The following is a 26159-nucleotide window of genomic DNA, read 5'->3' as shown; positions in this document are numbered from 1 at the left end:
ATTTCTCTGAGTTTCTGTGTCGGTTTTATTGTACGTTTGCATCTTACACTCTGATCGGCAATATCTGCAGAATCTGCTCCCTGTACATCTGCGGGTTCAGAGGCATGATGAATCTGTGTTGGTTCAGCCACAAAAGGGTGCTCAGAGTCTTGTGTAGACATTTTTTCATGTTTTTGCAGAAAATGGTACTGTCTCTTTAAGAAGAGGAACAGCAGCTTAGACAGGTGGGGTAACAGTTCAATGTAGAGAAACAGTTTTTAACATTCACATGAGGTGCAGTAAGCTTGTGTGACCATGTGCTTTCACAAGATGGCGAATGGCACTGAGCTTGATTGCAGATCAGGCACACACATACACACAGCAGGCTGTGGGAATTCTATACATCTTTTGACTATTTTGACTCCGATTGTTGTGAAACGATTTATCCCTTGTGAGACCTCTATGCCTGGCCTGTATAAGTAGATATAATCACTGAGGACAATCCTCATCAGATAGCTTGAACTCACCAATACCGATTTCCATCGACAGATGCTTTATTCTGAACATCAGATTACAGCAGATGACAGGACACAAACAGATGAACAAGTTGTGGTATTGTGCGGTCAAAAGATGATACTGTCTGTAGCTTACTTATGCAGAATACATCTGTCCTGCTACATGTGGCTTGCTGCTGCATCCATGACACAGGAAGTATAAAACACAGGAAGAAGGGTGGAGCATTACATTCAAAGGAAGTGTGTCATAACATAAGGCAAAAATAAACTTGAGAGACAAGTGCATTACCACAAAGGGTCACTAGATGGCAGCATGTAAACTAAACATAAGAGTCCATAGAAAATGGTTAGGAAAACAATATATATAAATTCTATGCCCTGTTGGGGAAGCACAAGGTAGATGAACCGGATGGAACAGATGATCCAGGATCAGGTGTATAAGATGGAAAAAGAAACACAATCTAAGTGTTCTCCGTAAAGTTTGTTTATTGAAGTAATCCACAATGTATTAAAAAAACTTGTAACCATAAAAGGAATGCCGAAACAGCAATCAGTGAAGCAGCATTAAAAAAACTGGCATTGTTACATGCGCCATTTTTTTAATGCCGTTTTACTGATTGCTGTTTCGGCATTCCTTTTATGGCTACAAGTCTTTTAATACATTTCTTTTTATTATACGCTTGATCCTGGATCATCTGTTCCATCCGGTTCATCTACCTACTGCCTCCATCCCATTTGTGGATACAAGCCCGCATGACCTTCTGCTAGTTCAGAGGTCCATCTCATCTGGTAAGAGTTTGAATTTGGTGGTGGAGGATCAGTCACTCAGACTACTCAGCGGAAATGAATTGTGCTCTCCTCACGAGTTGTCTCTGCCCTTTTTTTTGCGGAGAACTCTCTGTTAACAGAGACACATGCAATACCTGCACAGCCACTCCCAACCAAACCTTCCAATTGGACTGTGGTTAGATTTGCTTTTGGTGCAATTTTCCCTCCACCTTTTTACAGCATAATACCACTGGGGATTGAACTGCTAAAATATCTTTGGGTGCACAGGGACTCATTTCTTCTCATTCAATCATTCTGTTGCCATAAATAACTGCAGCTACTAACCTTCCAAAACATGTAATACAGTACCAAGCACTTAGCATCCTAATTTTCTACACTATAATTTAGGCAGACTTCATGCGGGTATTTACCCATACCTTACACCTGCCTAACTCTCTGAAAAGCGTTAACCTGTTGCTTTCGAAAGTGCCGATTAGATTTGTCCCAATGTATTTCTTTCCCCACTGTCCTTTTGAAGGATGAATATATACAGTATCTCACAAAAGTGAGTACACCCCTCACATTTTTTTCAATATTTTATTATATATTTTCATGTGACAACACTGAAGAAATTACACTTTGCTACAATGTAAAGTAGTAAGTATACAGCTTGTATAACAGTATAAATTTGCTGTCCCCTCAAAATAACTCAACACACAGCCATTAATGTCTAAACCGCTGGCAACAAAAGTAAGTACACCCCTAAGTGAAAATGTTTAAATTGGGACCAATTAGCCATTTTCCCTCCCCGGTGTCATGTGACTTGTCAGAGTTACAAGGTCACAGGTGTGAATGGGGAGCAGGTGTGTTAAATGTGGTGTTATCGCTCTTACTCTCTCATACTGGTCACTGGAAGTTCAACATAGTACCTCATGGCAAAGAACTCTCTGAAGATCTGAAAAAAAAAATTGTTGCTGTACATAAAGATGGTCTATGCCAAAACCCTGAAACTGAGCTGCAGCACGGTGGTCAAGACCATACAGCGGTTTAACAGGACAGGTCCCACTCAGAACAAGATCTCGCCATGGTCGACCAGGGAAGTTGAGTGCACGTGCTCAGCGTCATATTCAGAGGTTGTCTTTGGGAAATAGACGTATGAGTGCTGCCAGCATTGCTGCAGAGGTTGAAGGGGTGGGTGGTCAGCCTGTCAGTGCTCAGACCATACGCTGCACATTGCATCAAATTGTTCTGCATGGCTGTCGTCCCAGAAGGAAGCCTCTTATAAAGATGATGCACAAGAAAGCCTGCAAACAGCTTGCTGAAGACTAGCAGACTAAGGACATGGATTATTGGAACCATGTCCTGATGAGACCAAGATGAACTTATTTGGTTCAGATGGTGTCAAGCGTGTGTGGCAGCAACCAGGTTAGGAGTGCAAAGACAAGTGTGTCTTGCCTACAGTGAAGAATGGTGGTGGGAGTGTCATGGTCTGGGGCTGCATGAGTGCTGCTGGCACTGGGGAGCTACAGTTCATTGAGGGAACCATGAATGCCAACATGTACTGTGACATACTGAAGTAGAGCATGATCCCGCCCTTCGGAGACTGGGCCACAGGGCACTATTCCAACATGATAATTACCCCAAACACAGCTCCAAGACGACCACTGCCTTGATAAAGAAGCTGAGGGTAAAGGTGATGGACTGGCCAAGCATGTCTCCAGACCTAAACCCTATTAAGCATCTGTGGGGTACCCTCAAATGGAAGATGGAGGAGCGCAAGGTCTCTAACATCCACCAGCTCAGTAATGCCATCATGGAGGAGTGGAAGAGGACTCCAGTGGCAACTTGTGAAGCTCTGGTGAACTCCATGCCCAAGAGGATTAAGGCAGTGCTGGAAAATAATGGTGGCCACACAAAATATTGACACTTTGGGCCCAATTTGGACATTTTCACTTAGGGGTGTACTCACTTTTGTTGCCAGTGGTTTAGACATCATTGGCTGTGTGTTGAGTTATTTTGATGGGACCGCAAATTTACACTGTTATACGAGCTGTACACTCACTACTTTACATTGTAGCAGTGTCATTTCTTCAGTGTTGTCACATGAAAAGATATAATAAAATTTTTACAAAAATGTGAGGGGTGTACTCACTTCTGTGAGATACTGTATAGCTGCAAACAACATTCCTCTGCAATTCTCAGGACCTGGCTCACCTGCTGGTGGCAAGCACTGTGCTTTCCAGAGCAAAAGGTGGTACCAGCGTATGTCTCCAAGAGCCAGCATATCCCAGTAATCATTTACCACCCAATGCTGGCTGCTGGGAGAGTATTTAGGTCCTCCCCCACTAGTGCCTCTTGCCTTAGGTCCCTTTCACACATGCGAACCGTTCATTTCATCAGTTCAGTCACGTCAAAACGGATGAAGCATTCATCTGTATTTCAGCAATGCTCATCAGTTTTTCATCTGTTTTTCATCAATGCTCATCAGTTTTTCATCAGTTGTTTTTACATCCACTACCAATGCAAAAATGGATGAAAAACTAACGATTTGTCAGTTTACATCAGTTTTTCGTCCGATACTTTTTTTTAATGGAAGAAAAATAGAGCTTTGATCAGTTTCAAAAAACGTATGACGATGGATGCGAATGTAAACTGATGTAAATGGATGAGCATCCATTTACATCCATTTTTCCATAGAGATGCATTGATGTCCGTTTTTTTATCCGTCAACAGATGGATGAAAAACGGACAAACGGACAGCATGTGTGAAAGGGGCCTAAGTGCTTTTCTCTGCTGCCAAACTTTGTGCCAATTATTCTGATCCTGACCCTGATCTTGCTCCTGCCCTACATCCTATGCCCTACTGCCTCTTATCTGCTCCTCCTGTTCCTGATCCCATTCCTGGTTCCCCCTTTCAATCCGTTCCCTGCATCTCCACATTACCCGGTTGATCTGCGTTCCCCATTTTGTGTATATATTGTATATAGTCAGTTTGTTAGTCGGCCTTTCTTTTACTCTGTTAGGTGGCTAGTTGGATTTTTTGTCTTTGGCATATGGTTCACATATATCTTTATGTTTGCCGTGCTTTCTGTTTGCGGGTGTTTTAATGGGTTATGTTTCAGAGTGAATAAATCTCACCTAAAGCATACCTAGTCTGGTCTCAGTCTCCTAAGTGTAGCTACACAGATTTGGCTATCCCTGCTGCTGATTCATGACAGCCGTATATAAAACAGTGTAACATTGTCAAATCTTGGACCCCTCCCGGGGTGGAGTCTGGGTAACTCTCTTCTCCACCAGCCTTACTTCCTTTTAGCGCTGTAGTAGATTCAAAGGAAGACACTGTTACCCGTTTACTATATTTGAGATTTAATATCTCTCAGATATGATTTGGGTTAAATGAGAGTTCTTTGACCATGAGTGAAAGCTTTAAACACAATAACAAAAATGTATTGGTATATAGTAAAGTAGGCCTAGACTAATACACAACAATCTATCTAATTGTACAGGAAAGGGGTAAAAATCATGGATTACATGAAGGAATATAGAGTATATTCCTTAAAACATTAATCTACAAACAGTAGGACAGAAAACACATAAGATAAACATATTTAGTTCCAATAGTTACCAGGCTATGACCCACAAAGATTCCATTCGTGTGACCGCTCTACCAGAGAATGTGTGTTTCCCTCCCATCTAGTCTGTGTATATCATTACAGGCTGATGCCTCATTGGTTGGCATGGCATGGCTCTGATTGGTGGGGCTCTCTAATCCTGGGTAAGGACTGGCTACATCTCCAATTCCCAGACTATTTTGAGCAGGAAACTTAACCTTGTGAGGAGATTACATTTTCAGGGAAATTAAGTATTCATGACGGACTGGCCACAGCCCCTCATTGCATAAGCAAACATGGGATCCTTTGAAGTGAGTATGTGTAGAACAATGTGGTTTGGGTCCCATTGTTTAGATACACAAGCTTAGGCACCGAATTGTCTGTCTAAAGCCCCATACACACAATAGGACTTTGTACAAACTTTCTGTACAGGGCGTTGGCCATTAGTTTGTATTGCATACAGACGGCAGGACGTTTCCAGCCAACCTTCACTAAATCAGGTTTTTCAGCTCTTTACCACCACCCTTTGGTCAACTTCTGTATTGTCTGATATTGTGTCAATCTCGCCACTTTTATCTGTAATATTGAGACCTTGCGAGCCGGGTTCACACTGGTGCGGGGATCCGAGTTGGATCCCCGCCAATGCCAGGCTCTGTATTTGGTATGAATCTTGAAGGGGAACTCCACGCCAAATTTAAAAAATAAAAAACCGGAATGGGTTCCCCTCCAGGGGCATACCAGGCCCTTAGATCTGGTATGGATTTTAAGGGGAACCCCTACACCAAAAAAACGGCATGGGGGTCCCCCCAGAATCCATACCAAAATTTATCCAAGCACGCAGCCCGGCCGGTCAGGAAAGGGGGTGGGGACGAGCGAGTGCCCCCCCCTGAATCATACCAGGCCGCATGCCCTCAACATGGGGGAGTGGGTGCTTTGGGGGAGGGGGCGCCCTGCGGCCCCCCCACCCTAAAGCACCTTGTCCCCATGTTGGTGAGGACAAGGGCCTCTTCCCGACAACCCTGGCCGTTGGTTGTCGGGGTCTGCGCGCGAGGGGCTTATCGGAATCCGGGAGCCCCCTTTAATAAGGGGTCCCCCAGATCCTGGCCCCCCACCCTTTGTGAATGAGTATGGGGTACATCGTACCCCTACACATTCACCTAGGGAAAAAAGTGTCAATAAAAAAACAAACACAGTACACAGGTTTTTAACGTAATTTATTAGGAAGCTCTGGGGGTCTTCTTCTGACTCCTGGGGTCTTCTTCCGACTTCGGGGTCTTTTTCCGACTCCGAGGGTCTTCTTCCAACTTCGGGGGTCTCTCTGGCGTCTTCTCTCGGTGTCCGGATCTTCTACCGGCACCTCCGCTATCTTCTGCCGCTCTTTTGCTAGCAGTGGCCCGGACTTCTGGATCGTCTTCTTCCGGAAGAAGACCCCCGAAGTCGTAAGAAGACCCCCGGAGTCGGAAAAAGACCCCGAAGCCAGGACTTTGCTCCATCGGACTTTTGTTGCCGGAAAGCTTGTGCGTTCACACAGCCAACAAAAGTCTGATGGAAACAGAAAAAGTTTGTCCGATGGAGCGTACACAGGGACGGATGTTGCTCCAAAACAGCTAATTTGCATGTTTGTTGTCAAAGAGTCCGATCGTGTGTACGGGCCTTTACAGACACTTCTGTGAAGCTATGTTACACGCCCTCCATAGATACAAGCTAAATGAAATATATTCATAATTACAATATTTTACAGCTATTAATGGAGATTTCACATAAAATCATAAGGCAACAACACTTTTGCAGATGACTCTTTACCAACCTCTTCAACCAGTGTAAAAGCCACAGTAAAGTAAATTCTCATACCTACTATGACAAATTGATACCCTCCAAAAATCTATTCAAACTGCCCTTAAGACAATCTCTTCCAATACAAAAAGGATCATTGAGCTTGAACAACGAGTTACCGAATCAGCTTCTAATCTCTTCTCTTCACCTGCATGGAAACCAAACTAAAGGGCCTCAAAATTGGAAACAGAAGGTCTAACTTTAACTCAATATTCTTAAGATTCATTGGTATCCTGAACAAAATAAAGAATAGGTAAAGGATTACAGGTAATTTCATGATAGTTCTTGACCTCCAGACTTGCTGTAGAGGTAAAATCAAACAAGCCTATGACTTGGGTATGGAACGAACGGCACAAAAAACAAACTCATAGTAGAATCTTTCCACTTTGCTGATAAAGAAGCCATACTTACCACCTAACTTAGGGCCAAAGACAAATAGGATTGCTGGAGAAAAGATTCTAATCTTTCTGAACTTTTCAGCTACAGTCACCCAAAAAAGGAAGGCATTTGTTCTACTTAGCAAACTATTATCTAAGCGGAATTTGCTTTGCTTTGTTATACCCAGCTAAACTGCTTACCTATGTTATAACCAGAGTTTTTTGTAATTGAGACACAAGCTGTTTGACAACCCTACTTCTGTGATGAAACATCTTCACCCGCAAGACCTCCCTCTACTTGATACTTAAAGTGTTACTAAACCCACAACAGTAAAATCAGTCTGTATATGCATTAAAGCATGCTTGTTATACTCACTGGGGAACCTAAGGGGTTACATAGTTACATAGTTAGTCGGGTTGAAAAAAGACACAAGTCCATCAAGTTCAACCAAGAAAAAAAAAAAAACAATCAAATATACACAATCCTTCACCCACAGTTGATCCAGAGGAAGGCCCAGCAAAGCATGATCCAATTTGCTACAGCAGAGGAAAAAATTCCTTTATGATCCCCCGAGAGACAATTGGATTTTCCCTGGATCAACTTTACCTATAATGTTAGTACCCAGTTATATTCTATACGTTTAGGAAATAATCTAGGCCCTTTTTAAACTTTTTTTTTCTACTGAACTTGCCAGAACCACCTCTGGAGGTTTAACCCTCTGCATTGTGTAAAAAGGCTGTTTGATCTTGTCTTCTCTGATCCTCCTCTTCTTCCACAGTCCCCAAACCAACTCCTGATAGTACAGAGCCTCGGGGGCCACTCTGCACATGCTCAGTTTGATGTTGCTAGAGAGGTTTTTTTGTTTTGGGAGGGTGCGTGTGATCAGCACAGGGCCAATCAGCACTGTCCAGATGGAGGGCCAGGATTAATGCAGCCTCATAGGACAGGCAGAGGAGAATGAAAACACCTCTTACAAGTTTTAACCAGTACATGGCTGGACATTGATAGATGTCACAAGACTGCTATATACTGTTGAAGATAAAAAGTATTTAGCTGTTTATATTTACTAAAATAATTGCATTTCCATGTTCTGTGTACTGTGGAAGACCAGATATAGTGAATGCAGTCTCCTGGGTTTAGTAACACTTTAAATCTGTGAGAACTGGGCTGACCACTAAGCAAGGATTAATTCTTTCACTCATTTCTGCACTCTAACCTTCAATTGAAGGTGATATCTATTTAAATGTTATCTACTTTTTTTTTTAAAGTGCTGGTTATGGGTTTTTTTTTTATAATTCTTATGCTGTTCAAAAAAAAAAGTTAACAGCTTTGTTAAAGTGGTTGTAAACCCTATTCATGAAATGTGACCTAAGCACATCTATCTGTATTATTTACTTATATGTCTCCAAAGCTCTAATGCCCCGTACACACGGTCGGACTTTGTTCGGACATTCCGACAACAAAATCCTAGGATTTTTTCCGACGGATGTTGGCTCAAACTTGTTTTGCCTACACACGGTCGCACAAAGTTGACGGAATTTCCGATTGCCAAGAACGCGGTGACGTACACCATGTACGACGAGACTAGAAAAGGCCGGTTCAGAACCAAGCGTGGCACCCTTTGGGCTCCTTTTGCTAATCTCGTGTTAGTAAAAGTTTGGTGAGAGACGATTTGCGCTTTTTCAGACTCGTGGCTTTCAGATCGTTTTCTGCCGTTCAGTTTGTGCTTGTGGGTTTGTATCTGCTCTTCAGTGCGTGCATAAAGTTCAGCGTGACTTTAGGTAGTCATTGTATTCTTGTTCGTTCGTTACTGGTTTTCAGGTCGCTCTTCACAGGCCTTGCTGTTCTTCAGTGCGTTCTGTTACTTCGTTCTGAGCAGCCGACCGTTTTCTAGCCATGTTTCGTATGCGTACTCCTCGTAGAGTTCGTGCTGTGCGGGGGCTTGGTGTTGGGGTCCTGACCTTGACACAAGTCCAGTCCATGAACAGGGTGGGGAGGAGTTCATGGACCAAGAATTGATTGCTTCAGCGTGACCAGTTCTCTCATATGCCTTTGCTCCGTGAGATCCGTGAGAATAATCCTGATGATTTCAGGAACTTTCTCCGGATGACGGACCCCGTATTTCACCGTTTGTTGGCTTCGCTGACCCCCTATATCAGCAGGCAGGATACCTGCATGAGGCAAGACATCACTCCGGAGCAGAGGTTGGTCGCTACCTTGCGGTATTTGGCCACAGGGAGAAGCCTGCAGGACCTCAAGTTCTCGACAGGCATCTCCCCCCAGGCTCTTCTTTGTGGACATTTACTGCTTGTGTTTGTTTGAGCTGACCCTGACAGAAATGTGTGGAGTCCAGAAAATATCGTGATTGTGTAACCTTATACAAACACTGTTGGCTGTTATTTACTAAATGCAAAGACACTTTTCACTACAAGTGCACTTGCAACTGCACTGAAACTGCACTTGTAGTGCAAAGAGGATTTGCCCTTAGGAAATAACCCCCATTTTCTCATAAAACAACAATTACATCACCCCAAAAGTGTTGTAGTGTTGAGACAATGTAGTGTTGAGACAATAATCCACACATTCTTGATGAACAATCTTTTTAATACCTGCACAATCACATGTGCATTTACCAAAGGTTTTTCTGACAAACCAACATGTTTGTTGTATACCAATTTTTGTGGTGTCATTATCCAAAATCAAAATGTGCATTTTATAGAAAACAGGCCTGTGTAAAACCAACAGGAAAGACACAAATCTTGATCTTACAAAGTTCACATTTGGTAGAACTGGAAGGCAATATCAGACATGAGTATTTAGGAACTGTGTTTGATATTGCGTTCAGATGGGGGGAAATCACCCCTGGAAAAGCCAAATTTGGAAGATGCACACAAATTTCACAATGTCAACATGTGCTATCTGCCATCACGGGGGATTAAGGGACGTGTTTTGGGGAGAAAGCCCTTCCTCACCGCTACTTAATAATTGAGGAAGGGGTTGCACCCCCAAATCGCGTCCATTGATCTCCCGTGATGGCAGATAGCACATGTTGACACATTGTGTGCATCCTCCAAATTTGGCTTTGGGAAAAATCACAAAAACATTTCGCACATTGTAGCAGACAAAAGAAGAAAGTGATTTGGAGGGGTTTTAAACTCGCCCCAAAACATCAATTATGTTTTTATATTTTGGAATAACATCATTAATGTTTTGCTTGATGTTTTCCAATTGTAAATTACACCCCATGATCTCCCCGATCACGATCTGGGCACTTTCTGATGTGAAAGGATCTTCATCCACAACCTCACGATCACCTAAAAAGAGAGGAAACCCAAAATAAATTAGGTCTAAAAACAATGCCGCCATCCATCTCTTATCTGAGCCTGTGGTCGCAGACACTCACCTGTTGTGGTGACTAGTTCCACCACGTCTTCTTCCTCCTGCTCATCTTGTGTTGGGTGGATTTCCCCTTCTTCCAGAGGTGGGGGGTCTGTGGTCACCTCGGATGAGGGGTGTCCTCCAAGTCTTTTCCCCCCTATGTAAAACAAAAATGGTATAATTAGCACACAGATATTTGATGGCAGAACTAGAAATAGGAAACATTGCTTGGAAGTGGGGTACAATTGTCTATTTTAGCCGAGTTCCAAGATGTAGCTTTTTTAGTGTCCTTTGTCAACCTGCAATACTTTACCTGTTTGGTACAAGCTTCACAGATGTAGCCCCCCCCCCTATAGTATACACTGGAGCACCTGTGTGGCCCCCCTAATAAAAATGGTGTTCTTGTGTCCCACACTAGTGCTCCAGTGTCCAGATGTGAAAACAGCTGCTCAGTGTCCTCTCCTTACACAGAATCTAGTTTGCATTTCACTCTAGTAACAAAGCCATCTACACAACCCAGTTCTTTGAAGACAAGTATAGGGCCTCAAAATGGTGGCCAAATGCATATGGCCTAAACAATGGTATTTTATAGTCCGAAATAAAAATGTGTGATCCGAACGAATAATGTGCCCATGAACATGAAAGTTGCCATTTTAAACTGTACAACAGTTCCTAAAAGCACATGGAGCAGCACGAACGTAATAAACACAAAAAGAATAGGAACACAGCACAACTACTTACTTTTTTGCAGCACTCTCCGGATCTTTCTGTACTGCTCATGTTCTCGTAATTTCAGGTCCGACCACCGCTTCCTGAGCTGATCTTTCGATCGTCGTACCCCAAAATTCCGGTGCAGACTCCTGACCACTTTCGCCATGATCTTGGCCTTTCGGACATTGGGGTTGGGGTAAGGCCCATACTTTCCATCATAGTCGGCCTTCTTCAGGATGTCCACCATCTCCAACATCTCCCCAAAGGACATATTTGAGTCCTTTAATCTCCTTCTGGATTGGGACGTTTCAGGCTCCGGCCTTTCCTCCCCCTCCTCCTCGTTGCTGTACTTAGCACGATCCTGCTGTCTATCCGCCATGTGCTCTTCCTCCACTGCGCCGAACGAAAAGGGGCGGGGAATAGAATAGAAAGAACGTCAGGGGCGGGCGGAGTTATACGCATGCGCAGTGTGTATAAATCGTAACGCGCGCGTCTTACATACGATCTGTGAGCGGAGGAAGGAGCATCGGAGACGCCGATCGTGCTAACGAAAGTAGGATCTAAACTTGGGCCTATACTGCTTCAAAATGGAAGCCTATATTGTAACAAGATTAGGGGAGTTTGGCCTGACATTAGGGTTTGTCTTGTGTTGTGTCTTGCAGAGAAAATGGATGGGTTCAACGACCACAATTTCCTGCCCCTGTTTATTGACAAGTACAGGGAGCTGCCCTGTCTGTGGCAGGTGAGACACCCCCACTATAACCATAAACAAAAGAGGCAGGCAGCGCTGGAGAAACTGCTGGAGTTGGTGAAGCCGGTGGTCCCCACAGCAACCATCCCTTATTTAAAAGCTAAAATTGGTGGCCTGAGGAGCACATATCTTAGGGAGCGCAAGAAGGTCACAGATTCCCAGAGATCCGGAGCTGCAGCAGATGATGTTTATGTCCCCAGGCTGTGGTACTATGAGAGACTGCGATTTCTGTCAGACCACACTGAAGTCAGGGAATCCCTCTCTACTCTTCCTTCCACGCTTCCTTCCATCCCAGCTGAGGCTTCCGATGTCCAACCTGGGCCTTCCAGCCAGGAAGAAGTGGAGGAGCCCACCTGGAGTCAGGTATAGCATTCTTCTACAGATTTCTGGGCATTAAATAAATGATGTTTACTAGATGTTATTATTGATCATTAATTGCTGATTAAAAAAAGTGTTTTACATATCAATAGACAGTAGTGGGCACCCAAAATTGGGACAAGAATGCAAAATGCTGGGCTCAGAAGGATAGTCTGTTATATTTGTTAACATTGAATTTTAAGCAGTCAGGAGTTGAAAATTGTGTGTGATTGATGTAAAAAAAACTAAAACTATGTCCCTTTTTCATACACAGGAAGACCTCAGCCAGGAGGAGGTTGTGGAATGTAGCAGTCAGGAGGAGGCGGGGATTATTAGTATCAGCCAGGAGGAGGCGGGGATTAGTGGCAGCCAGGAGGAGGCGGGGCTAAGTGGCAGCCAAGAGAAGCCTGGGACAAGTCGCAGCCTGACTGAGTCTCAGGTTCCTCTCCTCCGCCTGCCACATAAACGAGCCAGGAAGGCCACTCCCAGTCCTGTGCAGGATTCAGCATACAGGCTGATCCAGGAGTCTCTCAGAGCCTTCCCCAGTCCTGAAGAGGCCTTTGCCTGCATGGCTGCCACCAAATTGCTGGGCATGCAGGAGGGCCAACGCAAGATCTCTGAGGACCTGATTTATAAAGTCCTACGTAAGGGGGAGAGTGGGGAACTGACACACAAGACGGATGTCATTGAGATCGACGATCCTCCTCCTCCTCCTCCTCCTGCTGCCACAACTCCACCACCACAGCCAAAGCCTGTAAGGAAGCGTGGAAGGAAGACCAAAGAGTGATGACCCTGGGTTCAGTCTGGTCTGACAGAAGATGCAGTCTCTCGTATGACCACAGCCTGGGGACACAGATGTCATCTGCTGCTTTCCGGATCTCTGGGACTTCTGGACCACACTGCCCTCCCTTAGATATGGACTCCTCAGGCCACCAATTTTGCTTTTAAATAATTGATGTCTGCCCTGGGGGTCCAAGGCTTCACCCACTTCTGCAGTTTCTCCAGCGTTGCCTCCCTCTTTGTTTAGTTGTGACCCCTTAATAAAATTTTTTAGGTAAATTCTACTCTCCTGTGTGTGTTTTCATCCAAAAAGGACAGTTTGTTGGTGACGATTCAGGTACATTTCTAAAGTACAATGTTAAATTAACAAGGGACAACAACACCAAACAATCTCCTACAGATTAAATAGAACAACATATCAATGGTGTTGTGGGAACTTGTCACAAAAAACACACAAACATTTTCGGGAGTACAAATCAAAATCACCAAAAAAAAAAAATTAAAAAAGAGAAACACAAAAAAAGATTCTACATTAAAGTAAAAAAAAAAAAAAAAAAATATGTTGTCAGATGTGAGAAATCAAAATATATTGAGGGAATCCCGATAAATAGTAACGAAAGAAGTTTGTGAGAAGTGTGTGTGAATATGAGCATCAAAACTACTTCATTCTTGTCACATTATAAAGAAGAAGAGAGTGCGCTGTATTAAACCATTTTGAACATTGCAGCGTGACGAAAGTGCTGTATCCATTGCGAACGCTAAGTTTACCAGAACGAGCTGTCCCCTGTCAGAATTTCTTCTGAGCATGCGTGGCACTTTGTGCGTCGGAACAGGCCACACGCGGTCGGAATTGACACGATCGGATTTTGTTGTCGGAAAATTTTATCTCCTGCTGTCCAACTTTGTATGTCGGAAAATCCGACGGAAAATGTCCGATGGAGCCCACACACGGTCGGAATTTCCGACAACACGCTCCGATCGGACAATGTCCATCGGAAAATCCGACCGTGTGTACGGGGCATAAGTGTTGTTTCTCTCTGGTGCTTCATTCCTCTGTTATCAGCATGAGTCACTTCTGACAAGTTCTCTGACACATGAGAAAACAGTAGCAGATATTTTGTGTCAGGGAGGGAGATTAGCAGGGAGCTGGTCTATTCAGACTGCAGGACTGCATGTTCCTTTGTTCCTCTGCCTATGTGGAGGGGTGGGGGGGTGTCCTTTTCCTCCAATCAGCTGTCACATAGTGTAAGTCCAGACTCCCCACCCACTGATGAAAGAGGAAGAAAGATTTCTAACAGGATCTGCACTTTCCAAAGAGTGTAGAAAGGGAAAGAGCAGATATCCATGTAAAACTTATATAGGGATATTTGTTTCATCTCTGTGTATCATCTGGGGCTGTTCACTTCACCTCACTGGGTATATGTGAGGGTTTACATCCACTTTAAGGTACAATGCCTCTCTGCCCACATTTGGATGCAGAAGGAATATGTTTAGGATTTAAAAATTAGAATACTTTGTTTATTATTGAGGCACATTATATGTTATATTGTTATTGTTCTAACATCTTTGTTATTTCAATTGTTAGTATGGTACAACCTAGGTGGTGGCTCAGAAAGTACTCCATTGTTCACAATTAATGTCTGTTCTTACTCGGGGAGCAAGTACAGTAAGTAACTTGCTGGGAAAGCTGTCTCCACCCCAAAGGTACCATTCTTGTTTCAATTCCTCTACTGGTCCAGTCCTAATTTTTTTAACCCAGGCACTAATGCACCCTACACATCCACGTCAGATTTGAAGCACCTGATGTCACAGAATTCCCTGTCAGTAATGATTGCAGCCAACAAGAGCTCTGTTGCTGCACAGCTGCACTAAACATATTCAGACTCCCCGTGAAAAAAAGTGGAATACAAAAATGTAAGCAGTGTAAAAAACTAGAAACATAAATATATTGAGTGTGTGTTTATATATATATATAGTTTCATGCATGCCTTACTTGCGAAAGGACCATGAATCGAAAGTGTTGTATATAGCGCATGTGAATTTTGTGAATTTTGCAAGAAATCTAATAAATCACTTGAGGTGCTGCATAACTACTATTGTGGATATATATATATATATATATATATATATATATATATATATATATATATATATATATATATATATATATATATATATATATATATATATATATATATATATATATTATATGTGTGGGCCGATGATATCACTCAGGGTCACCCGGTGACGTCCACGGGTGACTCCGTCCTTTAGTTATTTAAGAACTGTCAGACGGCAGAGCTGTCAGATGCGAGAGCCTTTGGCACAAGCTGACCTTTTCTTTTCGGGGCGGCGGTGGCAGCGGGAGCCGTGATTGACAATGGATCTACACCGAGGGACTTTTTTTTATTTTTTAAACACTTGCCACCCGCCATATAGCAATATGATGGTGACAAAGTGTTTAAGTTATCCTGATCCGATGTCATATGATGTGATCAGGATAGCAAGCCGGCGCGCGCCCGTGGGGGGCACGCATCGTGGCAATCGGAGGTGCTGTGTGTCAGTCTGACACACCGCAACTCAGATTGTGGTATGGAGCTTCTGACAGAGGCTTCTTACCATGTGATCAGCTGTGACCAATCACAGCTGATCATCTCGTGAACCAGAAAGTGCCAGTAAACGTCTTTCCTCAGTTCACGCTGACAGGGAGAACCGATCGGCGGCTCTCCATGTCAGAGGGGGGTCTGCCCTGATAATTAGCACATTGATTATCAGTTCAGCCCCCATCAGATGTGCACATCAGCTGCCAATAAGTGGCCATCACCTGCCAGCCTGTGCCCCAGAAAAAACTCCTGTCAGTGCCCATAAAAATGGCAATCAGTGCCCACAACAGTGCCAATCAGTGCCCATAAAAGTGCCAATCAGTGCCCCATCAGTTATGCCTGTCAGTGCCCTTCAGATGCCACTCATTTATGCCTATCAGCGTTGCCTATCCAGTGCCACCTATCTGTGCCCATCAGTGCCACCTATCAGTGCCGCCTATCAGTGACGTCAGTGCCGCCTATCAGTGCCCATCAGTTTGTTTTTTTCAAAATTGTCGCTCTTTTTTTGTTTATAGCACAAAAAATAAAAAACGCAGAGGTGATCAAATACCATCAAAATAAAGCTCTATTTGTGGGAAGAAAATTATAAAAATTGAGTTTGGGTACAGTGTTGCAAGTGGTTAAATAAAAGAATTGTCAAAAAATGTCTGTCTTTTTTTACTCTACACTTTTTTTTCTCTTGAGTGAGTAGGGGTTCTATAAACTCCTACTCATTCACATGGGGGGGCGGGATCTGGTGGCCCCTTTGTAAAAGGGGGCTTTCAGATTCTGATAAGCCCCCAGCCCCCACAACCACTGGCCAGGGTTGTGGAGAAGAGGCCCTTGTCCCCTCCATGTTGAGGGCATGTGGCCTGGTATGGTTCAGGCCTGATATGGATTTTGGGGGGGACCCCATGCCTATTTTTTCACATTTTGTAATTACCAGTAATTTTTTTTTTTTACATTTAGCTGTCAGCGGGGAATCCTGCTGACAGCTGATGACTCATCGGTTATTATGGACGCGACGGCCGCCTGCTCCTTTACACCCATGTTGTTTACTTGTTGTTAAGGATGCGGGCGGCTGCCGGTTCCTTAACAACTCTTATTAATGCATAGGCTGGCTACTGCCAGCTGTTAGATTACTGCATGTTTTCACTACTAAAATACCGCAAGACTTCATAAAATAACACATGTGGTATTTTAGTAGCTTTTTTTGTGATTGCCCAAAAACTTTTTGAAAAACGCTGAGCGGTATTTTAAAGCGTTTTTTAAGGGGAAACATACCGCTTTGTAAATGGAGCCCAAAGTCTTTAAACCTAGGTTTGGATGGAACTTTAGCTGCATGAATGTTTAGATGAACATTTTGCCCAATTAGGCTTCTGTTCAGCTGGAGCCAAAAATAATATTTAGAAACGGTATATCTACCTCTTCTATATACAACAGCGTCCCACTGTCACTGGTTCCTAATGAAGCTACGATCTCTGCTCCTTCCCTTATATTCTGTAGCTGATGACAGTTAGCTGTCATTTGGCTAAGAGTACTGCCAAGAACAGTCATGTATGCCGGGCCATTTATTTTTATTTTGTGGCAACTCCATGGGCAGCGAGCATTGTGATTGACAGCGGATCTACAATCAGGGTCATTTTTTGAGGGAGTTTTACTTTTTTTTAAAAAAAGGACTTATTTGGGTGTCTATATTTCTAGGATATACTTCTTTTTTTTTTGTGAATGAGTAGGGGTACCATGTACCTCAAGAGGAAGTAAATTTGATCATGTGCGCTCAATCAGCTGAATAAAGAGAGAGTGGGTAATTAGAACTCTCTTTCACATCAAGTTAATGTGGAGGGGGAAATTTGTGGCACAAGGACAGTTGAAGTGTTCTTAGATAAGCTGACTGTGGATGTCTGCCAGCCTGTGACAGGCTAGAAGTAACTCTGTGGAAGGCAAAGACAGAAGGAGAGAAGAGCATCAAAGTGCAGCCTTATTAAGACATTTTATTCCATAAAAGACAATGGGTAACTCACAAGATGTATGAGATGTCAGTGCATGTGAGATTAATAATGTGGTTCATCCGCTCGTGGGGAAGACGACCTTCTCACTGGTGAAGAGGCAGCTGATGGGTCCAGGGACGCCTGTGGTTCCCAGCGCTTCCAGACACTCAGGACGGCTCACAGACAGCGGTGTACGTCACTTCCGGTTGGAGAGAGAGTGGTCAGATAGCCTGATGAAGGAGCATGCATGTTTCGAATGCGTGCTCCTCCCCGCTCTCTCTCCAACTGGAAGTGACGTACCCCACTGTCTGTGAGCCATCCTATGTGTCTGGAAGCTCTGAGAACCACCGACGTCCCTGGACCCATCAGCTGCCTCTTAACCAGTGAGATCGTCTTCCCCACGAGCGGATGAACCACATTATTAATCCCACATGCACTGACATATCATACATCTTGTGAGTTACCAATTGTCTTTTATGGAATAAAATGTCTTAATAATGCTGCACTTAGATGGCGCTGCTCTCCTTCTGTCTTTGTACTATGTACCCCATACTCATTCACATAGAGGAATGGAGGCGGTATCTGGGGGCCCCCTTATTAAAGGAGGCTTCCAGATTCTGATAAGCCCCGTCTTGCAGACCCCCACAACCACTGCCCCGGTTCGTGGGGAAAAGGCCCTTGTCTTCCTCAACATGGGTACTCCCCATGTTAAAGACATTTAGCCTGAAAGGTCTTGTTTATACTTGTGGTTGGTGGGCGATGTGCTATTAATGTGCAATTAATCCCAAATTAAACCTCACTATAAAAAGGTTTCTGTCTGTGGATCAACTGCAGGTTAAGGGTCCTTTCACATGGGCGTTCCGTATGTCCGTTTTCCTCCATCCGTTGGGCCTCTTCCCAACAACCCTGGCCGGTGATTGTTGGGGGTCTACGAGTGGGGGGCTTATTGGAATCTGGAAGCCCCCTTTTAGAAGGTGGGCCCTGTCAGAAACCATGAAATCAGACTGAGACAGAAGTACAGTTAAATCACACTTGTTTAATAATAAAAGTAAATAGAACAAACGTAGTCAAAACATAGCCAGAGTTCAGGAACCGTAACAGATAGTCAGACAAGCCAAACGCCAGGGAGCCAGAGATGAGCGTAGTAAAACAGCAAGCAGGATGTGGAGCCAGAAGGGATGTCAGCCAAGCAAGTCTTTTAACAGGAATGCAGGATATAATCTCTATGATGTTGACTAAGGCGAAGGCAGAGATCCTCTGGGCTGGACGGCTTAAGTAGGCAGGACTGATGGGCAGGATATCATCAACAACTGAGTAACTGTGGAGAGATAGGAGTTGGCAATTAGCCGACAGCTGAGCGGCCAGCTCAGAGAAGGAAGGGCTGAGCCCAGCCCTGACAGATCCCCAGAACTCCCCCCCTCTATGTGAATGGGTATCGTACCCTACCCATTCACCCAAAAAAGGGGTGAAATGTAAAAAAACAAGAGATGGTTCTTGACAAGTCCTTTATGAAAATAATAGCTCCCGGTGTCGTCTTCTCCCAGTGCCCTCTTCCCCCAGTGCCCTCTTCCCCCAGTGCCCTCTTCCCCCAGTGCCCTCTTCCCCCAGTGCCCTCTTCCCCCAGTGCCCTCTTCCCCCAGTGCCCTCTTCTCCCACTGCCGTCTTTTTCCTCGCCGCCGGTTACCCGCTAAAAAAAAAAAAAAGAAAGCCCACTTTTTCTGTGGCTTTCTTCCTCTGTTGTGTTATCACCCACTGTCTGGCATCTCTTAGATAGCTATGGGGCGTGGCCATCCAATGACATCACCCAGAGAGATGCCAGACAGTGGGCGACAACACAACAGATGAAGACAGCCACAGAAGAAGAGCGTTTTTTTTTTTTCTAAGCGGGTTACCGCCGGCTAGGAAGAAGACAGCAGCAGGAGAAGACAGCAGCGGGACAAGACAGCAGTGGGACAAGACAGCAGCGGGAGAAGACGGCAGCGGGAGAAGACGGCAGCGGGAGAAGACGGCAGCGGGAGAAGACGGCAGCGGGAGAAGACGGCAGCGGGAGAAGACGGCAGCGGGAGAAGACGGCAGCGGGAGAAGACGGCAGCGGGAGAAGACGGCAGCGGGAGAAGACGGCAGCGGGAGAAGACGGCAGCGGGAGAAGACGGCAGCGGGAGAAGACGGCACTGGGAGAAGACGGCACTGGGAGAAGACGGCACTGGGAGAAGACGGCACTGGGAGAAGACAGCTATTATTCTATTAAAGGGCTTGTCAAAAACCGGCTCTTGTTTATTTTTACATTTCACCGCTTTTTTGTGTGAATGGGTAGGGTACGATACCCATTCACATAGAGGGGGGAGTTCTGGGGGCCCCGTTCTTAAAGGGGGCTTCCAGATTCCAACAAGCCCCCCACTCGCAGACCCCGACAATCACCAGCCAGGGTTGTTGGGAAGAGGCCCTTGTCCCCATCAACATGGGCGGAGCCCCCCAAAAGCACCCATCCCCCATGTTGAGGGCATGCGGCCTGGTATGAGCGCTCGCTCGTTCCCTCCCTTTCCTGATCTGCCGGGCCGCATGCTTGGATAAGGGTCTGGTATGGATTTTGGAGGGGACCCCACACCATTTTTAAAAAAAAATGTTGGCATGGGTGGGTTCCCCTTCAAATCCATACTAGACCCAAAGGGCCTGGTATGGACCTGGGGGGACCTGACAGCTGATGACTTATCTGTTGTTGGGGACATGATGGCCGGCTTCCCCGCCCCTCCTTAGCAACCAGCTATATACAGTGTTTGTTTGAAGTTCAGTTCAGTCATTTTTGTTTTGTAAAAAACGGATGAAAAACCTATGTCAGCGATCATGAAAACAGATATAAAAATTTACATGTGTATCCGTTTTTGATCTGTTTTTTTACAAAACTGTGACAAAAAGTGACTGAACTGAACTAAAAAACCGAATGCCCATGTGAAAGGACCCTAAGGCTATTTTTTTCTTTTGGTTAAACTTAAAGTGTAAGTAAACCCTCCTATCGTTTTCAGCCAAGGAAGCTGCCATCTTTGCCTCTGTTTAGTCTACAACTGCCATGATGCTTCACTTGCGCATTTCGCCTTTGTATGCTAGCATGCAGGGACAGGGACACTTTCATTTTTTATTTTTATTTTTTATTATTAATTTATTTAATTTATTTTTACTTGTAATAGCAATCAAGTGGCAAGTTAGTCAGTCTGATTGCTATAACAAGAGAGCCAATCGTCGGCTCTAAAAAAAATTGTATCTGGGGTGATGCCTGCAGCTGCAGGCAGCACCTCGGTACAACCACTTGAAACCAAATGATGTACTAGGTACGTGATTTGGCAGCAAGTGGTTAATGAACGCATGTATTTTTTTCTCACATGACTAACCTTGAAATTAATAATAGCACACCCCCTGCAATGTAATTAGCTGTTTTAAGCCTTAGCTGAGAGCATGAACTCGAGACATTCAATAATGTTATGTTATCCAATACATATACTATTGTTCACTATTTTAACCAAATTTTCATTTTAGAGTGTTTTTCAATGTTTTACTAGTATAGCTTTAGTCACTCATAAAAGATTTGTTCTTAAAAATGACACAGGGAAGGAAGATTAAGTAAGGTTTACATCCTGCATATTTTAATAGAAAAGTTATAATGCTTTTGGACTTTCTCAGATTGCTTTGCTAAATGTCAGATTTCAAAACCAAATGTAATTTCTTTTATAGCCAGAGCTGAAGTTGACAATAAGCCTCCATGGATATACTTACACCATCAAGTTCAAACAAAAAAAACGCAGGTAAGTAATGTGTTAAATGGTTCACTAAAGAAAAGCCAACTGGTTGAAAACTAAAAAAGAAGAATATAGAGAAATGTTACAGTTCTGATTTTGTTTGTTTTTATTCTCAGAAGTTTTGACAGATTTCTGATAATGATTCTGGGCAATTCCTATGGCCCATGCTATCAACATTCAAAGGAACCTGCTGGGATAGAAAAATAGGAGTTACCAAGGTTGACTTGTTCTTGAAACTACAAGCTGCAGGCCCACATTTCTTATACTTGCTTTATTCATTATACTGTATATAAATAATTATTGACTCTCTGACCTGGAACTAGCATGTGCATATCAAGTATTCATTTGTTTTTAAAGTAAAATTTGCATTTAGTAAGAAAATAATAACACCCACTTGGTGTTGAAGGACATATGGACTGGCATCGGCTGTACTTGTTCACTAATAGCCACTGGGGATGAGCCTGATGTTCGAGTCGAACGTAAGTTCGACTCGAACATCGGGTGTTCGCCTGTTAGCCAAATAGAGAACAATTTGGGGTGTTTGCGGCATATTCGAAAGCTCGGAACACCCTTTAAAAGTCTATGGGAGAAATCAAAAGTGCTAATTTTAAAGGCTTATATGCATGGTATTGTCATAAAAAGTTTTTGGGGACCTGGGTCCTGCTCCAGGGGAAATTTATCAATGCAAAAAAAGGTTTTAAAAACAGACTTTTTTTCGGGAGCAGTGATTTTAATAATGCTTAAAGTGAAACAATAAAAGTGAAATATTCCTTTAAATTTCATACCTGGGCGGTGTCTATAGTATATAATAAAAATTCCACGCTAGGACTAATATATAAAATTAAGCAGCAGTAAACAGTGCGACAACACTAATTAGATATAGAAAAATAAATAAACCGCGCTAAGTAAAAGTTAGTATACAGTTGGTAAGGTGGGGGTTTTTACTGCCACACACAAATATTATATGAACAACAAAAAAATATATATATATATATAAATATTCAATATTTAGACACAAAGGAAAAAGAAAAAGTCCAGATATTTCTTGAAATGGGATCAATCTTCAAAATAGCAGAACGTTCAACTTAATATGGGTAACGGTCCGAAAAATATGAGCTATGATTGCCCTTACCAGCACATCAGTGACAATGAGCGGATGGCATTAAACACAGCCAGGGCCTTTGGGGTGAAAACCAATCTGCACCGTCCGTTTTCAAAATGTAGTTCCCTCAATGGATACAGGAGAAAAACAACACAAAAAACTGGCCATAGTGTAGTATAATCAGATGTTTAAGAGAATAAGAAAACACTGCGCTCTAATAGCAAAAATAAAATATATGTGAGCCAGCAGCTGCATACATTGTGACAAACAATAACTGGTAAATGGGAAAAAAATGCAGCGCTAAGAAGTAATAGGAAGTTAGGGTGTAGTGAAACAATTAAGTAAGAGATGCTGTACTGAACAGTAAAGCATATGTGCAAAAACCATAAGTGAAATGAAATGAACAAACACAGTATAAAGTGTCCACATATGGTAAATGGATGATTCCAAACTCAAATTATTAAGAGGAACTGGTATGGACCAAAAAATTATGTGAAACTAGAAAATAAAGTCAATGGTGCACGGTGTGGATCTGTGACTGAGTCAACAACGGGGTACAGAACTTCCGTAGCTGTAAACCAACATCTCGATATGGGGCATCAGAATGAAAACATCAGGAAGTAAGATAAGATGGGTACTCTTACCAGATGACGTGGACTCCACTGTCATATGACATGGAGTCAATGGTGCATGGAGCCAAACCTAGGCTGGAAAACGATATCCGGAACGGTGGAACCTCTGTCTCCCTTCTTGACTTCTCTGGTGGGGTGAAGAAACATCAGGAAGGGCCGCCAACTGGATATCAGCCAATAGACCTCAAGGATGTGTTCCAAGGAGAAGCCGGGGACAGATTTGATCCAGACCCCGTGATGGAAGTAGGGCTACTGGAAGGCAGTTTCTTGCATCGGGATAATATGCAAATAAAAAATAAAAAGCTTCTGCATAGTGCAGGTAAACCAGGGATTTTTATTTCTAAAAATACCATACAAAAAATGGATAAAAGTGATCACAATTAAAATAAAATCTAAGCAGCGTAAGGAAGGGGAGATCGCCCGACACGTTTCGACCAAGGGGGTCTTCAACAGGGGCATGAGCTTCTCCCTTCACGCTGCTCCTATATATAAATATCTAATCCAATAAGATAACCCCTATAGCCAATCACAGTGGAGCTACAAAGGTCAAGTAATCAGGAACTGGATCCTGTTGATCGCTAGACCAATCAGAATCATGAATAAAACAGCCGGTGAGTGTAGGACCCAATAGCGCAGTCTAATAATGAGACTGATGCCTGGAGACCTCCCCACCGCATGGCAAACAATAGTAGACATCACTTCCTGGTAATGCATCACTTCCTGGTCAAACAATAGTGGACATCACTTCCTGGTAATGAATCACTTCCTGGTCATGTGATGTGGTGTGAAGGGGCGGTGTCCCGGCTCCCTGACCCAATCAACAACCACCAAAAGGTGCACAGGATGGGAGAGGGTAGTCACGGAAACCGAATCTCCTCAGCTCAAGTCCCGATCACATGATCGGATCTGGTGCTGTCACATGGCTAAAAACATCAATGTGAAAATCAACAATAATAATGGCAAACACTAGATGGCAGCACTAAAGTGAAATAGTGCTAGCAAGTGGTGATAAACCAAAACAGAAAATAAACATTACTGAACAATACTAAGCAGCATTACCTAAATCGGACACAAGATGTCCCAAATAGATCTATACCAGTACATACAAAATATACATAGCAATGAAAGAAAAAATTATAAAAATATTAACATGGCCGTTAGGTAATCTATTACAAATAATCAATATATTAAATTGAATAAATAATAAATGTAATTTCCCAATATAAGATTGGAAAATTAGAAAATAAAAACATGGAACAAATTGGTATTGTAAGGAAAAGAAATGAATGAAAAAAGACACTAATAGCGCAATAATGAATCAGCAAAAAAAAAAAAAAAAGGGGAGGGGGGGGGGGGGGGGGGCAAATGGAACACCCATACCTAAAAGGGACATAAAAAATGAACAAGCAGAAATGGAAAAATCGTACATGAAAAATACATGACTACTAGGATGTATTGATAAACGAGTTGAGGTCCCACTCGACGTTCATCCCAAACGGAAAGAAGGACCTCAACTCGTAGATCCAGTAGGTTTCGAGGCGTGATACGCCACGTAATCGCGATTCACCCCTCCAGTGTGGGACAAATCTGTCTATGACCTGGAAGAGGGTGCCTGAAGGGTCTCTATTATGATGTTGCAAATAGTGTCTTGGTACCGTATGTTTGCTCTTTCCCCCTTTAATGCCGGTGATATGCTCATTGACACGAATGGAGAAGGTCCTGATGGTACGTCCGACATATTGTTTATGACAAGGACATGTTATCAAATAAACAATATATTGAGATGCACATGTGGCAAACTCCTTCATGTGATATACACGAGACGTTACTGTGGATGTAAAGGATAGTAGCTTTTGTCTGCCTGCACTATTGTGGTGGCATACGTTGCACTTACGGCAAGGGTAAAAACCCTTGCAGTCTTGGAAGAAGGATATCTTTTTGGGTGGATCGATAACATTAGGGGCAATCTGCCCCTGAATGGATCGTGCACCTCTAAAAATCACTGGTGCTCGTTCGGGAAGAACGGGACCCAATAGTCTATCATTCAAAAGCACCTTCCAATGTTTCTTAAGGATGTTTTTGACCTGTTTAGACTGTATAGAATGCGTGGTGGTGAAAGCCCACTTAAAAATAGAGTCTGAGGTATTTTTGGGACGCTCCGTCAATGTGGCCGTTCTATCCACAGCCAAGACGGCATTAATCTCCTCATCCAAATGGTCTAGTCCATAACCCTTTTCAAGAAATCTTTTCTTGAGCAACTGTGATTGGACTAAAAAATCGGATGTTTTGCTACAGTTGCGGCGTAGCCTAAGGAATTGGCCACGTGGGATTGCTTTAAGCCATTGTTCTTGATGGCAACTCTTTTCACACAGGGGGGGAGGACAGGATCTGGGGGTCCCCTTGTTAAAGGGGGCTTCCAAATTCCGATAAGCCCCCAGCCCGCAAACCCCCACAACCACCGGGCAAGGGTTGTGAGGATGAGGCCCTTGTCCCCATCAACATTGGGACAAGGTGCTCGGGGGGCTACTCCAAAGCACCCTTCCCATGTTGAGGGCATGTGGCCTGGTACGGTTCAGGAGGGGGGGCGCTCTCTCATACCAGCGCTCTCTCATACCCCCCTCTTTTCCTGCGGCCTGCCAGGTTGCGTGCTCGGATAAGGGTCTGGTATGGATTTTTGGGGGGACCCCACGTCATTTTTTAAAATTTTGGTGTGGGGTTCCCCTTAAAATCCATACCAGACCTGAAGGGTCTGGTATGGATTTTGAGGGGGACCCCCACGCCATTTTTTTTTAAATTTTGGCACTGGGGTTCCCCTTAATATCCATACCAGACCTGAAGGGCCTGGTATGGAATTTGGGGGGACCCCCACTCAATTTTTTTTTTTTAAATTTGGTTCGGGGTACCCCTTAATATTCATACCAGACCCAAAGGGACTGGTAATGGACTGGGGGGATCCCATGCCATTTTTTTCAATGACCTCTTTTATCTGTATTGCCGGGACCG

The 26159-nt window shown here is 43.7% G+C and overlaps 1 protein-coding gene across 2 annotated transcripts in view; it reads left to right on the top strand.

Moving 5' to 3' along the window:
* Positions 1 to 26159, top strand: part of CFAP97D1 (CFAP97 domain containing 1) — a 353382-nt gene that overhangs the window by 121449 nt on the left and 205774 nt on the right. For both annotated transcript variants that reach the window (XM_073608218.1, XM_073608217.1), the window contains exon 2: positions 21358 to 21428. In XM_073608218.1, the coding sequence (XP_073464319.1) occupies positions 21358 to 21428 (71 nt within the window). The remainder of the gene's footprint in view (positions 1 to 21357; positions 21429 to 26159) is intronic.

The sequence above is a fragment of the Aquarana catesbeiana genome, linkage group LG12 (genome assembly GCF_042186555.1).
Source record: "Aquarana catesbeiana isolate 2022-GZ linkage group LG12, ASM4218655v1, whole genome shotgun sequence".
Taxonomy (NCBI): Eukaryota; Metazoa; Chordata; class Amphibia; order Anura; family Ranidae; genus Aquarana; species Aquarana catesbeiana.
This window is presented reverse-complemented; position numbering and strand designations above follow the sequence as displayed.